The following is an 18230-nucleotide window of genomic DNA, read 5'->3' as shown; positions in this document are numbered from 1 at the left end:
CCCATTGGCTAGTGAAGACCAACTTATCAAATGTGATGCTGTTCTAGTTAATCATGAGTGTGTGAATGATCTCTAAAGAGAGCGGAGGCTGGAATGGTTCAGAAATATTCAGGTTTGGGATGCAGATAGTAAATATCGTGCTTCTTCAATCTGTTTTGATTGGCTGAGCCTAAAGGGCACAGATTTCTGTCTCTAGAATATTGGTGAATGCAGCCAATAGACCCAAAGACTCAAATGGAGAGGTAGAATTTATACAATCAGGTAGCAGCGTGAATGATTTGAGGTCTTAAATATATTCAAGTCCTGTACTTTTGGTTGGCTTGACATGTCTCACCTAATTTCAAGTTCCATTAGATCTTATCCCTAAATCAGGGAGTTGGTAGGTCGGTTTGGCTAGATGCTGGTTTGCAATGCAGAGTGACGCAAACAGCATGGGTTCAACAGCATGGGGATTCGCTGAGGCTACCACAAAGGACACACCATCTCAACTTCTCCCCTCACCTGTGGCATGGTGACCCTCAGATTAAACCAGCACTGATTGTCACTGGCTCAGGAGAGAGCAGCCCCATAGTTCTCTGAGTCAGATTCTGAAGATTTAGCCACAGAGTAGGAGAGGATTCCATTTGCATGAAAATTCAGCAGTGATGCAGTCACCCTTCCCAATGCAATAATTCTCAAGAAAGCAAAAGATCCTCCCATCTACTGTTTGTGCTTTTACTGGCACGTTTAATGTTTCTTCACGCACTTAAAAACCTACTCAAACATCAGGTCGTTATACACTTTTGAAAGAAGAAACCCCTAAGACTGCAAATTGGATAATAGATTGGTAGTTATCAAAGAAACCAACATGTCCTGTTGTCAATATAGAAGAAAAAACTCTCCCCATGAGGTTTACTGCCACAATCAAAACCCAGCAATTGGGCAATTTTAATGATCTTGAACATTCCGCTGCGTCTCCTGTCAGAATATTAGATCAGTGAGTTGATTAAGGTGTGCTGGGATTTTAATTATGACAATCAGTTGACATGTGGTGACATTGCTTGTCGGCACACCTAGAGTAAAGACAGTTCCCACTATCTTAACCAGTACGACAACAACGATTGAACAATCTGTTTGTAGCAATTCATTACCTCCCTGATATGAATGAGTCAACGAGGCTAAAATTAAAACTAAATTTTTGATAATTTATATCAAGAGAGTCTTCAAGCCACCCCCTTGCTCCTTCATGCTCACACTTTGGTCAGAAGATTAAGATCTGAAAATGACTGCTGGTGACATTATTAATAAATGGTTTGACATATTTAAACAGAGAGTGTTGCCTACCATCTAAATGTAGGATTAACCCATTTATTTTCAGTAACAGACAGGGGAATGTTATATGAATATGTTAAGTGTTTGCTGTTTCTGCCAGGAGGAGATTTTCAGTTTGAGAACATAAACAAGATGATATAATGTTTAAGAGGACACAAGTTAATATGTTTGAACCATAGGTTTTCAGATCTATGGTATTCAGAGTATATGAATGATCTTGCAGACTACATTTGTTATCAGCAGTGCCTGTCCCTCAGCTGAAGGATGATGTCTACTCCAGTGGGTCTTCACTTGACTGAACAGGCCAATTCTCAGCCCAAAGATCTTTCGAGTAAATGTGGCAGGATGTCCCATGAGGTAGCGGGATCTGGAGTGCAGGATTTGCTTCCTTTCCTTTCTTTCTCTGCCACTGCTCTGCCTCATTATTAAGACAATAGGAATCAAAGTATGATGCTGCTTGATGGACAAGCTATCACGATTTTGAACAATTGATAACAAGTTCCTCTCAGTCATTAATGTCAGTGATGCCATGCTTCATGGAGAGCTCCAGAGTGCGTTTGATTACATTTGTGTCATTTGGTGAAAAATAAGAACTGTATAATTTACTGTATAGTCTTTTTGTGTCACCTTTCTGGTTTGGCAACTATTATCATTACCTCTCGTCTGATTTTGCTTATCCATATTCTCTGGCATACTCTCTTAAAGTAAAGATGTTTGCGCCCTGCAAACCAATTTAGCAAACTGTTAAATTTGCTTAATTGCAATCATTCAAACATCATGATGTTTGGAAGCGCTTTGGAGGTGAGATGATGTATGTTTGATCTATGCCATTCTATTGGGGATGTAAACGATCCTTTGTTTGCTGCTCTGTTGTGCACAGGACATACTGGTGTAGAAGTCAAGATTCCAAGACTAAAGTCTTTTGTCAAAAAGTAAGAGATTGACTTCTTCATGAGTAACATTTTGGAGCGGTTGAAGCCCACTGTCTCCACTCATTTTGCTATCTCAGAGTTGTTCCCACTAGCTGTTCCCACAAATCCTGCCCCGAAAAGTACCACACAGCAGTGAAATTATAGCGTTGACATCATATGTTGATATGCTGAGACATGAAGGAATGGAATACTCATTTCCAATGGTGTGTTGTTCCATGATTCTATCAGAGCATCAGAGCAAGTTTGAGCTCGGTGGTCGGTGCATGGTAAGTACAAGGTGTTTGGATTTTTTAGGCGTAAAATTCTTTTTCTTAATTTATGCACAAGACATATGAAAATGACTTTGTTTGGGGGCAGAGGCTGGGACTGACAGAATCAACCATTACCTGAGTATGAACAGTATTATTTTGTAAACAATGTCAATGTAGGAATTTTTTTTGGATGAGATGTTAAATGAAGTGTGACTGCCTGTGCCAGTTGTTCAGGTGGCTGTTTAAAAATCATAATATGATATCAATAACATAAGATTATGACTGTTATATCAGTCCAGCACAGTGGCTACAGCCCAGAGGTTTTGTGTCGATGCAAAGTAAAATAAATGAAGCACTGGGGACTGTGACAGTATGGTGGTATGCAATCTGTCCCTGCTACCACTCAGCAGTAAAGACAATTTGATAATAAGTTTGTCCACTTTTCTGTTGGCACACTGAAGGGCTCCATTTGGTGCACGGGGGGAATACATGGATTTTTAAATATTAAATATTTAAATATTAATTTAAGCACACCAATATTATTTGCAGCGCAAGTTACTTCTATCTGCCTATATGATAAGAGCTTTAGCAACATTTTGTTGCAGCACTGTTTTTATTCCATATATATAGATGCTGATTATTTAAAATGGAACACTTGTTCCTTGTACAGTCATGGCCCTCAGAAAATGTTCTCCTCATGAAGCAAGGGCACCAGTAAACAGACCTAAAGTGGAAGAGCGAGCAACTGCATACTCAAAACCATGACAACAATTACAGAAGCAATAATTTGCCACCGCTTTCAGATAAGACCACAGTTTCTAATACATCACTACATCACCATCTGTCGCATTGCTTTAATCTGTGGTGATTCTCATCATATCCCTGTTTTCTGACCTTGTGTCAGCTGCAGTGCACATCATTTTGTTTCAGTGCTTTTTCAATCAAGAAGTTGTTGATCAGCTTTGGTGCAGAACTTTGGCACAACTGACTCAGCTGGCAGTATGTTCTGACAGAGGCATCAACCAGAATTCTGCTTGGTGATTCCATGTGAATTTGGATGAGATCACGGCAGGAAGGTACTGCAAGTGGTGAGCGTTATTATTGCCTCACTATGTACCCTTTATTTGCCTGTCCTAGCTGAGATCACTGCTAACCTCTCCTTCACCACCTATCTCATGAAATAATTGCTATAGGATTGAACTCCGGCCAGTTTATTTTCCATTAATAATTCCTGGGGCTGCCCAGAGGAATGCGATGGTAGGTGACAATAACAGCGTCTTGCAGTGTTCCTATGGAGCATGAGATGGTAGGTACGGCCGATGCTGGAGAATCTGAGATAACAAGGTGTGGAGCTGGATGAACGCAGCAGGCCAAGCAGCATCAGAGGAGCAGGAAGGCTGACGTTTTGGGCAGAGACCCTTCTTCAGAAATGGGGAAAGGGAAGGGGATTCTGAAATAAATAGGGAGAGAGGAGGAGGCGGATAGAAGATGGATAAAGGGCAGGATTAGTGGAGAGGAGACAGACATGTCAAAGAGGCAGGAATGGAGCCAGTAAAGGTGAGTGTAGGTGTGGAGTTAAGGGAGTGACAGGTCAATCCCGGGTGGATGGACAGGTCAAGGGGGCGGGATGAGGCTGGTAGGTAGGAGATAGGGGTGGGGCCTGAAGTGGGAGGAGGGGATAGGTAGGAGGAAGGACAGGGTAGGGAGTCAGGGACAAGCTGGGCTAGTTTTGGGATGTGGTCGGGGGAGGGGAGATTTTGAAGCTGGTGAAGTGCCCATTGATACCATTGGGCTACAGAGTTCCCAAGCGGAATATGAGTTGCTGTTCCTGCAACCTTCAGGTGGCATCGTTGTGGTACTGCAGGAGGCCCAGGATGGACATGTCGTCTGAGGCGTGGGAGGAGGAGTTGAAATGGTTTGCGACTGGGAGGTGCCTCCCCGGCTGTCCTCCGTCAACATTATTTTTCCAAAGCAGTTTTGCCCTCCAGGCTTCTTGATATGAACTGTGAAATACACAATCAGCTCAGGGAAACTGACCAAAGAATGACAGAATTATGAAGGTGGGAACTGTCTATCTTGTCAATGCCAGATTTTCATTTCAATATTGCAAAACTCATCAACCTTGCTCTCTCCTTATAGCTCTTTATCTCCATCTGCTTGGGGAGAGGCTTGGGGACTGCTTTGTGGTACACCTACGCTCGGTTCACAACAAACAACTGCAGCTCCCAGTCACGAACCATTTCAACTCCCCCTCCCATTCCTCAGACAACGTGTCCATTCTGGGCCTCCTGCAGTGCCACAATGATGCCACCCGAAGGTTGCAGGAACAGCAACTCATATTTTGCTTGGGAACCCTGCAGCCCTAGAGTATCAATGTGGATTTCACAAGCCTCAAAATCTCCCCTCCCCGATCACAAAACCAGCCCAGCTTGTCCCTGCCTCCCTACCCGGTCCTTCCTCCTACCTATCCCCTCCTCCCACTTCAAGCCCCACCCCTATCTCCTACCTACCAGCCTCATCCCACCCTCTTGACCTGTCCATCGTCCCTGGTCTGACCTATCACTCCCCAAACTCCACACCTACATTCACCTTTACTGGCTCCACTCACGCCTCTTTGACATGTCTGTCTCCTCTCTACCTATCTTGTCCTTTATCCATCTTCTATCTGCCTCCTCCTCTCCCCCTATTTATTTCAGAATCCCCTTCCCCTTCCCCATTTCTGAAGAAGGGTCTAGACCCAAAACGTCAGCCTTCCTGCTCCTCTGATGCTGCTTGGCCTGCTGCATTCATCCAGCTCCACACCTTGTTATCTCTTCAAATGGAGCATGAAGCCTTATGGACCAGCCCTGGGACAGAGCTGGTGAGGTTCTAATTTTTAGCCAAGGTCTTCCATTGAACATTATCTTGAGCCATTCTCTTTCTCTCCCCGGCTCTTTTTTTATATTTTCATTCATGTGATCTCGGTATCACTGACTAGGCCAGCATTTATTGCCCATGTCTAATTGCCCAAGGGCAATAAAAGTCAACAACATTGATGTGGGTCTGGAGCCAAGTGTAGGCCACTCCAGGTAAGGACAGCAGATTCCCTTCCCTGAAGTGAACCAGGTGGGTTTTACCTGACAATCAACAGAAGTTTTACAGGTATCAGTACGCTCCTAATTCTTGATATTTACTGAATTAAAATTAAATTCAAACATAGAGTCCCCAGAACATTGATAATGAATTATTAGTTGAATGATAATATCACTAGACTATCACGTTCTCCTATAATATTTGTGTGGCATTTGCACTAAAATTGGCATCTTTTCACTTATTGTTGGTGGTACAGACCTGATGGACTGAATGGTCTCTTCCTTACTCTATGGTTCTATGATATATTAATGGATTTCCTGCCAGCAGCAGAAATGCTGCCTGGGGTACCCCTGTACTTTTCTAATAAGTTTGACCTAAGGAAATAGGTCTGATTTAGGGAAGATTTTTGATGGGTGAAACTTTGCCACATTATTGTTATATTGTGAAGAAGAGCTCCCCAGTCACTGTCTTTCAGAAGAATGACTCCTCTAAGATGTTTGTTCAAACCTTTCAAAGATACCTTAAGCAGACTTGACAAAAAGCCTGCTTTGTGTGCCCTTAAAATATTTATTCCTCAAGTAACACATTCTATATGGTCCTTTATCTTAGTTGTGACTTTTTTAGTTGTTGCTGAATGCAGATTACTGATGTTTATAACCTGCTTATGACTGCATCCCACACATGAACTGTGAGGCACTTTGGAACTCCTGAAAATCCGCAAGATTTCTGTCTGTCTTTGTGATATGAACTGAAAATATAAGAGAGACTCATTGGCTCCAATCCAAGACTTGGGCCCAAAATCATAGAACAGTTGTGACTCCACTGTTGTTGTACACATCCAAATGTTGAATCAGGATTGAATCAAATGTACTGAACACAACATTGTTATAACTGTTGGATCTTTAAATATGTCATTTCTTAAAATTAACTTCTGAAGCACTCCAATGCTACTTACAAAACTTTCAGGACTAACTAACATTCAGTGAGTTCAAATGTGTTAACAACTTGTGCATGTGGACATTTGAGTACTTCCTACAATCAGCATAAGCTGCAGGATATAGGAAGTGATTGAGAATGGCATAAAATATATTGACACTGCCCTGATGTTTATGTTTTGTCAATGTATGAAATTTATTTAACATTTATTTGTTTAGATTTCTCTGTGTAGCACAGATGGGGAAATGATCCTCATTCTAGTGCTAATGATTTGATTCTTAACAGGTCATGGCATGGAATGTTTTGCTACAGTGTTCAAGGCAAAAACCACTTCATCTTTTAAAGGAACAGTGGATTAGTAGGTGAAAGCAGATGGAGATAAAGAGCTATAAGGAGAGAGCAAGGTTGATGAGTTTTGCAATGTTGAAATGAAAATCTGGCATTGACAAGATAGACTGTTCCTACCCCCATAGTTCTGTCATTCTTTGGTCAGTTTCCCTGAGCTGATTGTGTATTTCACAGTTCATCTCAAGAAGCCCGGAGGAGAAAAATGGTATGGAAAAATAACATCGCAGGAGGACAGCCTGGAGGAAGAAACACTGCAGTGAGGAACAAACCATGAGAAAGACAGAGAAATGTCGGAAAAAGATACACTGAGGGCCCAGAAGCTAGTGGATAAGCATGAGGCAGTAAAGGGGTAGGCACACATTTGGAAATAGTCAAAAATGACATTTCAGACTAGTGATGTGAGACCCCTGTAAAACACTGATGGTAATTTCATATATATGGAATAGTTGAATACAGTTAAACGTAGAGCTGTATTTGCAACAAGGAATGGTTGAGTCAGGAGTGTTTTTTTTCCCCAAGGGAACAGTTGATTAATATTTGAAGATGGATGGAGATAGAAACCCATAAAGAGAGAAAGGACTAGATTGCTGAAGAATGCTTGTCAGGGCCTAATTTTAACTCTCTGTAGGTGCACGGGTTTTGAGTTAAAGTCTCACGTGGTACATTTAGAGTAAGATTTGAAAGGACCTCTTATGAATGGTATTATTTTTGGCACTTTATGTGCTGTAATTTATTCACTGCTGCAGCTGACTCCATTATAACCATTTGCTTTTTGCAAGATGTTAGTGTAAAATTAACCATGCATTAGATGTGCAGTGATGGCTGTGCTTTCTGATGACAGTCTCGAGAACCACAAAATGTTTGATCTCCATATAATGCTTATGCATTGAGTGGTCCTACTAAGATCAGGTATTTTACATATGATGGGGATGAATGCTGTCTGATAAAGAGCTTCAGAATCTTAATGTTGAATCACAATTGAAACAAAAATATAGAATTTCTGAATTCTTATGAATCATGTTTCTACCTAATTTTAATTTTGCAGTATGTTTTAGCTCTTACCTCTGACCATAACAATAGTCATTTACATCAGACTGTAGATTTCTATTCTGATGGGACCCAGAAACAGCTGTTGTTATGATTTTGAATAGGGATTTAATTAACACCTAGTAGGCAACAGATATAATGTTGTTAAACACCTTGCAATAAATCTAATTTCAGCCTTCGTCAAATGAAGTGCTTTATAATGCTTTTATAGCTGATCATTGTTTTAATGGGAGTAGGAAATTTTCTACATCTATATTCATTAAAAACTAACAACATGAACATGTCTACATGAATGATGGTTTGCCACTTTCTTGAATTAGTTTAAATTGTGTTGCAAATACCGTGACACACGACTTAAATATTTCATGTGCCTTCAAGACATAAATGTCATTACTCTCCTTTTGTCACATTGCATTAAAATACTTTAAAGGCAAAGCTTACATGTCAATTGAATGAGTAGAGTTAAGTGCTTTTTCATTCAAACTAATTTGAGTTTGTGGGAGAGGGCCTCTGTATGAATTCAACTAAAGTGGGATCTCTGGACAGTGACGATAGGTGTCTCACTCATTGACTAGAGAGCTGATTTGAGAGTTGGGAGGGCAGATGTACAAAGCCTTCTGTGGGATTAAAAAAATCCGCCAGTGAGTGGAAGTCCCACTCACAGACAGCTGCCCGTCAATCATTGCTTGACAGTGCCACCAGGGAAGTTGTGGCTACTGCTGGTAATGCACCTACCTGAGGCCGAGGAGAACTGAAGGATCCAGGCACAGGCCGGTGATGGCTGCTAAGGGGTGGGGTTGGTTGCAAGGGCTCTTTGTAGGCCTCCCCACTTCTCTCTGCCAGCTTCGTCAATTAAGCACTGCTCATGTGCCTTTGAATAGGGGACATTCCAGGGAGTTCCACGCAGTCCTGAATGGAATTTTTTTTAGGCTTACCGGATGGCAATTTCCTTTTCTAGGCAGTAGGATGAGGACCTTACATGGCATTAATTAACCTCTTCAGGATCTGAATTGGCGGTTGGGCAGGACAACAGTCCACCTTGCCCTGGGGAGGGGAGAAGGCAATGGGATTTTCCATTCCTAATGCCCTCTACCACAAAGCACAACATAAAGGAGTGAATTCATTATATCGTACAGTAGCTTTTTTATACACATTGACTGTTTCTCAGAAAAAAACCAGTATTTTCTGAGACCAAAATGACGAGAGCGGTGGAGCTTCTTGTGAAAAGGAAGAAGGTAGCTTACATAAGGTGGAGGAAGCTAGGGTCAAGTTCAGCTAGAGAGGATTACACGCAGGCAAGGAAGGAGCTCAAAAATGGTCTGAGGAGAGCCAGGAGGGGGCACGAGAAAGGCTTGTCAGAACGAATTGGGGAAAACACAAAGGCATTTTACGCTTATGTGAGGAATAAGAGAATGGTCAAAGAAGGAGTAGGGCCGATCAGGGATAGCATAGGGAACTTGTGTGTGGAGTCTGATGAGGTAGGGGAAGGCCTAAATGAGTTTTTTGCTTCTGTCTTTACGAAAGAAACGAAGTTTGTAGTGAATGAAACCTTTGAAGAGCAGGTGTGCATGCTGGAATGGATTGAGATAGAGGAAGCTGATGTGCTGAAAATTTTGTCAAATATTAAGATTGACAAGTCGCCAGGCCCGGACCAGATTTGTCCTCGGCTGCTTTGGGAAATGAGAAATGCAATTGCTTTGCCACTTGCAAAGATCTTTGCATCCTCGCTCTCCACTGGAGTCGTACCTGAGGACTGGAGAGAGGCAAATGTAATTCCTCTCTTCAAGAAAGGAAATAGGGAAATCCCCGGCAATTACAGACCAGTAAGTCTCATGTCTGTCGTCTGCAAGGTGTTAGAAAGGATTCTGAGGGATAGGATTTATGACCATCTGGAAGAGCATGGCTTGATCAAATGCAGTCAACACGGCTTTGTGAGGGGCAGGTCATGCCTCACAAACCTTATCGAGTTCTTTGAGGATGTGACTAGAAAAGTTGATGAGGGTCGAGCTGTGGATGTGGTGTATATGGACTTCAGTAAGGCATTTGATAAGGTTCCCCATGGTAGGCTCATTCAGAAGGTCAGGAGGAATGGGATACAGGGGAACTTAGCTGTCTGGATACAGAATTGGCTGGCCAACAGAAGGCCGCGAGTGGTAGTAGAAGGAAAATATTCTGCCTGGAAGTCAGTGGTGAGTGGTGTTCCACAGGGCTCTGTCCTTGGGCCTCCACTGTTTGTAATTTTTATTAATGACTTGGATGAGGGGATTGAAGGATGGGGTCAGCAAGTTTGCAGACGACACAAAGGTTGGAGGTGTCGTTGACAGTATAGAGGGCTGTTGTAGGCTGCAGCGGGACATTGACAGGATGCAGAGATGGGCTGAGAGGTGGCAGATGGAGTTCAACCTGGATAAATGCAAGGTGATGCATTTTGGAAGGTCGAATTTGAAAGCTGAGTACAGGATTAAGGATAGGATTCTTGGCAGTGTGGAGGAACAGAGGGATCTTGGTGTGCAGATACATAGATCCCTTAAAATGGCCACCCAAGTGGACAGGGTTGTTAAGAAAGCATATGGTCTTTTGGCTTTTATTAACAGGGGGATTGAGTTTAAGAGTCGTGAGATCTTGTTGCAGCTCTATAAAACTTTGGTTAGACCGCACTTGGAGTACTGCGTAAAGTTCTGGTTGCCCTATTATAGGAAAGATGTGGATGCTTTGGAGAGGGTTCAGAGGAGGTTTACCAGGATGCTGCCTGGACTGGAGGGCTTATCTTATGAAGAGAGGTTGACTGAGCTCGGACTTTTTTCATTGGAGAAAAGGAGGAGGAGAGGGGACCTAATTGAGGTATACAAGATAATGAGAGGCATAGATAGAGTTGATAGCCAGAGACTATTTCCCAGGGCAGAAATGGCTAACACGAGGGGTCATAGTTTTAAGCTGTTTGGAGGAAAGTATAGAGGGGATGTCAGAGGCGGGTTCTTTACACAGAGAGTTGTGAGAGCATGGAATGCGTTGCCAGCAGCAGTTGTGGAAGCAAGGTCATTGGGGTCATTTAAGAGACTGCTGGACATGCATATGGTCACAGAAATTTGAGGGTGAATACATGGGTGTCAATGGTTGGCGCCACATCGTGGGCTGAAGGGTCTGTTCTGTGCTGTACTGTTCTATGTTCTATGTTCTATTTAGGGTCATGCATTGTATCTATTGGGGTGACCGTGGTGTTGTGTAATTTTGGTTGGATGGTATTGAATTAGGGGCACTATGAAAGTGAATCTAATTTATAAACTGCATTAAGTGGTGGAAAGTTCACAGATGGTTTGATTTTCAATAAAACTTTACACGAGGCTGACCAAAGTAAAAGTCATAAAGCCTTAATATGTATGTGTACATATATTTATACACTTATAATGTACTTATAACTGTAAAGTGCTTAAGTTAAAGAGAGGAGGAAATTTCTTGAACTGCATCACCGAAGTTAACGATCAAAGTAGTATTTAGGCTTGATAGGTCATTGCTGAAGGAGGAGAGAGAACAAACAATGAAACAGGATGAGTATATGGGACGATGATGATGTCTTATGCAGGATTAATGCCAATGTGGACTGATTAGATCAAATGATGTATCAGTGATAATGGGAACTGCAGATGCTGGAGAATCCAAGATAATAAAATGTGAGGCTGGATGAACACAGCAGGCCCAGCAGCATCTCAGGAGCACAAAAGCTGACGTTTCGGGCCTAGACCCTTCATCTGAGCATCCTCTGATGAAGGGTCTAGGCCCGAAACGTCAGCTTTTGTGCTCCTGAGATGCTGCTGGGCCTGCTGTATTCATCCAGCCTCACATTTTATTATCTTGATTAGATCAAATGTTCAGTTTCTGTGTTGTAATTTCAATGTAACACAATTGTAATGAGTTAATTCCTTTCATGTGAAAGAGTTATGCAATAAAGAGAAAATCAAACAGCACAGCCAACGTTGTTTGCACAAAAGGATAAATAACACTCAAGAACATGATAGCTAGAGCAGTTAGATGCAATTCCTTAAAGAATATTATTAACAGACTCATGAGTGCAGGTTACCTGTTTTCCCATTTGTTTGTGTATAGCATACTATGCACCTACGGTGGCAAGAAAAAAAATCTATTATTCCCCATCTCCCCCTTTTCTCTTTTACACAGTGATTGATGAGGAGCTTCATTTAAGTAGCTGATGCCCTAGGGTACTATCTCTAGAATATTAATCCAGGGATCCAGGTTATGTTCTAAGGGCCTGGATTTGAATCCAACCATGGCATATTGGTGAAGTTGAATTCAGTAAAAATCTACAATTAAGAATCTGAAGACCTTGAAGCTGTGGCTGATTGTCAGGAATACCTCATCTGGCTCACTCATTGTCCTTTAGGGAAGGAAATCTGCTGTCCTCACCTGGTCTGGCCTACTTGGGACTCCAGACCCACATCAATGTTGTTGACTCTTAACTACCCTCAATTGTAGATCGGAAATAAATGTTGTCCCAGGCAGTGACACCTATGATCATGAACAAGTAATAAAAAGTGACTATTTTCCCAAATATTCATATAGCAGTTAGTCTCTATACTAAATAAAAGTCATATACTGTACTTGGGACCTTGAATACAATTTCAGGCTGTATATGTAGGGAGAACATGTTCACAAATATTGTATCATGCAGTTGAGTAGATGAATCTGTGGTATTTGGAAAGACTACTGGTAGTCACTTGATAAATTGCCCACAACATTTTGAAGATATATTTCTTAGAGCCAAAGTTAGCGCTGAACTGAACTGTACTGAAATAAGTATAATTTAGTCGAATGTATGAATTATTTTGAGAATAAATTAAAGGTTAATGTGTTTTCCCCTCAGAAAGAGCCACATCTTTGAAATATCAGCTATGTGAAATCAAAAAGAGGGTTTGGAACTGTTCTGTCACATATATAGTAAAAATGTCATCATGGTTTGCAAAGAAAATAACATTAGTGTTGCCAGGTAGAAATTTCCCCAATGGTAGCCAGAAGCAGTTGAAATGCTGTTTGTACATATAAATAGATTGTGTATGTTAGTGAGCATGATCACGGTTCAATAATCAAGGATATAAAGTTTTCACAACATATACGATCTACTTTTCACTGCAGCATTATACCAACAAATACCCCAATGCACAAATGCTCACTATGCCATTTGCTCCTAGACTCTTCCACACAAGAGATGTTTTCACCTAATGGGACAGTCTTCAACCAGAGGGCATAATCTCAGAGTAAAACGGTCATCCATTTAAAACAGAGATGAGGAGAACCTCTTTTCAGAGACTAGTGAATCTTTCTGTGGATTCTTTACCCCAGAATGCTGTAGAGACTACGTCGTTAAGTATATTCAAGGCTGAGACAGACAAACTTTTAATCAGCAAGAGAATCACAGGTAGGAGGGAAAAAAGCAGGAAGGTAGAGGTGAGGATTTTCAGATTTAGCCATGATCTTATTGAATGGCGCAGAAGAGTCACAGAGTTGTAAGCATGAAAACAGACCCTTCGGTCCAACTCATCCATACTGACCAGATATTCTATGCTAATCTAGTCCCATCTGCCAGCATTTTAAACCCTTCTTATTCATGTACCCATCAGGATGCCTTTTAAATGTTGTTATTTAACATTTGCTTCCATTGCTTCCACTGGCAGTTCATTCCATGCACGTACCAACGTCTGTGTGAAAATGTTGCCCCTTTGGTCCCATTTAAATCTTGCCCTCTCACATTAAACCTATGCCCTCTAGTTGGCTCAGTGGACCAACTGGCCTACTTCTGCTCCTTCATCTTAAGGTCATAATGATTATAGTACACATGATATGCCATGCAAACTTAGGCAATAATGATCTCATAGCCAGCAATGGGGTTTGCCCCTCAGTTTGTATTTATGAATCAAAAATACAATATAACCTCGTGTGGATTTTCATTAAACTGTAGATAGCTGGTATATTGGACAACAGGATCTTAAATAGATAGTTAACATGTTCTGCAAAAGTAGTTTCCTGCAGGATTTACAGGAGAAAACAAGACACATTTCCAGTCTTTACAATAAAAAAAGGACAGGCATAAATCCAGGTCAGAATTCCAAGATAATCTGAATCTTGACATTTTAGTGGAGGGCAGCCACAAATGAACTTTGCTCAAAAGTGATTATGCAGATTAATTCTCAATGTTTAAATCAATTATTAAATATTAATTAAAGTATGCAAACCAAATGCTAATTGCAGTAAAGATTCTGAGAAGGCATAACATTTATTCTGTTTCTGTATGCATGAACCAAACCCACAGTCAAAAACCCATTCTCTCCAGCTCTCACTTGGGTTCTTTTTCTTGGTTCCTCTCACATAGAAAAGACCAAGTTTTCATTTGTGCTACTGAATTTAATTGTATTTTAAGTGATTTATAATGTGTGTTGTACTGGATTAAATTAGATTAGTTTAGATGGGATTGCACCAACTTTCTCAATCACTAGCTCTTTGCTTATATCTGAAACATAATATCTAACCTTTAAGTCACCACAGTTTACTGCTTTGGGTTCAATGTTGTTACATTGTAGGTAATAATAGAAACCACAGTATGACATTATGGGACAGACTGCAAATTATTCATAGGTACTGGCAAATTTATTTGATGACCTATGAATGGCTTTCTATAATATAAATCTGTATAATTATCATGAAGAATTGATAAAATCTGGTTCTGTAGCTGTCTAGCCTATTATTGCTTTAATTCTGGGACTTATGGTTGAAATTCAGCTCAAGAATTTCATCTCTCTCCCAGTGAATGCAAAATTATTCACAATTCAGCACTAAAATGCCTTTCTTACCCAGGGAACCGATGAAGATGCTGAGAAGAAAAGATTGACTATGTAGCAGGATGCTATTTTTCACTTGGCATTCGGGCATAATAATGCAAACGTCAACCTTATTGTACTTGTATTGTACTGTCCTGCATTCCCAGAGAAGCCCCATTTCAGATATTAACTGGGCTCCTCTGAATGCACATAGAAAGGCTCTGATTGAAACCATGATCTGGTCAAATTAAGCAGTGCATGCGTGTAATGCTTGACTTTTTAAATGAATTAAGATGAGTAAGATTCATTGTAGAACTATCCCTCATAAAATGACTATCTAAAATATAACAGTCACACTCTAGCAATGTGTCTTCCTCCAGCATCCATTTCTATACCAACATTTCTGCTCTCATGCTAAAGCTTGGCTAATAATATGGTAGCTATATCTCAAATCTTGGGAATGTCACTTCTCATTGGGTACACAGAATGCCCATGTTACCTGTTGGGTTTGAAGAGAAACAATCACTTTTTCACTTGCCTCATAATAATGGTCCAAATTTAGGTCAGTATTGAAACATCACCTGTTGTCATTGATCACACCTGAAACTGCTTACCAATTTTCCATCAGTTTTATGTGGCACTTTAAGATATTTAGCAATCCTTTTCAGTTTGGTGGCACATCCAGGAAATCTGCGGTGTATACGAGTGGAACAGGCAGGGGCATATTTCTTCAATCTATCAGATTATCATATTTGATTCTATTTAAGTCATATTGAGAAAGCAAAATAAGAAGGAAAGAAAAGTGGGGTTAAGCGAGGGAGAGATAAAAAGAACATAAGTAAAGAAAAATATTTAAATATTTTTGAAATATTACTAACAATGATCAAGTTCTAAAGAAATGAGGTTCCATATTAATGCAATTAAATTTTCAGGAATAGTGAGGTTCATCGGAGGTAATTGAGATTTTGTTGGCATATGAATACACAAACCCTAACTATTTCTGTTAAGTGTTCTGTGGGTAATTAGTACCACAGCTTCATACTTTCATTTATTTAATCCTCAAACTATCAGTGAGTGTTGCAATTATTAAGCTTGTGGAGAAGCAGGGCAAAATCAAATAGCTGTTTCTGGATTCCAGGCTGCCAGAAGCCTCACCATTAATCCTTTTGCAAATTTAAGCTGTTATATTTAGATTCTGGAGCCTTTTGGCTCAATTACATATAGAATACAATTATGTTTTCGGTTCTTGAATCTTATGTTCAATAATTAAACAGAAACAAAATAACACTAGCAGAAATTTGTATTCGATGCTACCGCTTTGCATCTCATTTACAGTTCTATGCATATTTCTGCTAGTCTTCTTTTCTAGCATCATTAATACCTGCCAGTTTGATCATTTAATTTGGACGTTGCAGCTCGTCGAATCATTAATGTCACTCCTGCTGGCTGATTTGCATTAATGTGTTAATATCAAATGGGATCTAGAATTACTAACGTCCAAGTATTGTTGGAAATGTTTTAATAGGTTGCTGCCTGAGGTTGTAATTTGTAATTTGCCACTCATTTATTAAGTTTTCATATTTTTTTCATATTAGATGTTCAGGTACATTTTGCCAACTATCGAGTCACTTCTGTTTTTGTCACACTTGAATGCACCCAGACTCTGCTATTGTGACAACAGTGAAATTTTGTATCGAACGGATGGAGAAACTTTCAATGTTCCCTGTCATTCCACTTCTGAAACTGATAACAACCTTTATAGTCTGCACACACAGTTAAATGTCAAAACTCAAAATTGCTGTCAGTGGATCCCACTCTAACCCCAAAAGTTGCGCTATTGTGATATCTCCAGATTGCAATCAATTAGAAATCACTGAACAGATAAAACCGTCTGCTGTCACCAATTTAAAGTCACTGAAAAAGTTGTATCTATATGAATAAGGTCCAATGGGGATTTTAACTGTAGCCAAACTCATCTGTGGACGTAACACTGTAGTGACTGTGCAAGATACAAGATCCTAAATTATGTGCCCATGGGTCATTCCAATATGCCACTGATGAAGTCACCATATTGGTCACTCCTCAGTAGGTGGAATGTGTAAATCTATTTTTTTCAAAAAAGCATGTTTTGTTATTGTGTCTATTTGCTGGTAGTTTGAGAATGTTCTGTGCCTTCACAAGGATTCCTGAACTTTATTGAATTCATGGTGTTCTGAGTCAGAGGTGAAAGTATCAATACTGAAAGAAAGCTGATGCACTAACCATGTTGTCATAATAATCAGTTGAATCTGTCTCCCATTACGGACCTGATTCAAGTTATAAGCCGGTGTATGAAGTGAGCAGAGCAGCAATAATTGCATGTTCAGTCACTGCATGGAGAAAATGGGGTCTCTTGTAAGGACTATAAAGTAAAATAGTTGCAAGCAAAGATGCTTCATCGTTCAATTCAGACCACAGCAAAATCTAAACTTTCCATGAACAATAGATACCATTTATACCGTTGATCCACAAAGAAAATCTTTTCTTCTTACATTGTTTAAAGAGGTATGAAGTCACCTCATTGAACTGATGTCCTTTTTTTCCTTGATTTTGTAGATCTTTTCAAATTAAACACCAGTCTACTTCATGTGTTCTGTTGGGATATCATTTGCTTGGTATTCATGCCAAAGTTAGAACAGTGTTAACAGATCAAATAAAGTATTTGCTTCAGTAAATCTAGATTATGAGACTTTGATTGTGTAGATGGCAAAAAAGTCCAGGTACCACTGTATTGGAACAATCTATGCCAAAAATAAACATTGACATTTCCAATCTTTATTGTACTGTTGATTATTATATGAACTGAGGAAAGGACAACACCTGTAATCTGGCCCAGATTTGATGGCAAACAGTTTGTTTCTTTATCCATTTAATACTGTCGTGAGGCTTTTTATTGGTGAGTTCAATCCAATCCTGCTTAGAAAAAGTATAAATATCTTTAGTATAACTAATGACGGTTTCCCAGAATATGTGAGGTTTTGCAAATTTCTGCTGCAGATTGAATTTCTGATTATTAGGTCTTAGATAATAATTATAATCCACATGAGCTGTGGCATCTATCTGTCCTATACAGGAACTCTTGCCCTGAGGATATGAGAACCGGTATAAGGGCAGAATGGTATTCAAACACAATACTGTATGACTCAATTTGGCAAAAGATTTTCAAACATAACCTCTTTAGGAGCATATTAAGAAACATAGTTTTATGCTTCAAAGATTACTTGCCTTACTGCTAATAGGGTGCCCATTATTTTGTGCCAGAAAGCAAAGCAGATACAAAAGACATGCCCTGCTTGAGGAAGCATTCATGCTTCAATTAGGTCTGCAGACTTTAAGAATATTTTGCGTACATGCTGTTTAAAACTTCATGTGTCCTTTTGTACATTCTGTACGCAGGCTCTAATATTGAATGCACGTGCACAGAAAGCTGGAAAACATTTTGAAATATTTTCTGAAATTCCCAATGTATC

General features: G+C 40.1%; 1 protein-coding gene across 9 annotated transcripts in view; it reads left to right on the top strand.

The window, feature by feature from the left end:
• Positions 1 to 18230, top strand: part of znf385c (zinc finger protein 385C) — a 430141-nt gene that overhangs the window by 1386 nt on the left and 410525 nt on the right. The window contains exon 1 of one of the 9 annotated variants that reach the window (XM_059638751.1): positions 1782 to 1862. The exons of the other annotated variants lie outside the window; for them this stretch is intronic. Coding sequence (XP_059494734.1) covers positions 1841 to 1862 — 22 coding nt within the window. The 5' untranslated portion in view covers positions 1782 to 1840. Of the gene's footprint in view, positions 1 to 1781; positions 1863 to 18230 lie in introns of those variants that run through there. 9 annotated transcript variants of the gene reach the window in all.

Source organism: Stegostoma tigrinum, chromosome 31, assembly GCF_030684315.1.
Source record: "Stegostoma tigrinum isolate sSteTig4 chromosome 31, sSteTig4.hap1, whole genome shotgun sequence".
In the NCBI taxonomy this organism is placed as follows: Eukaryota; Metazoa; Chordata; class Chondrichthyes; order Orectolobiformes; family Stegostomatidae; genus Stegostoma; species Stegostoma tigrinum.
The sequence above is the reverse complement of the archived record's forward strand: the minus strand, read 5'-3'. Positions and strand labels throughout refer to the sequence as shown.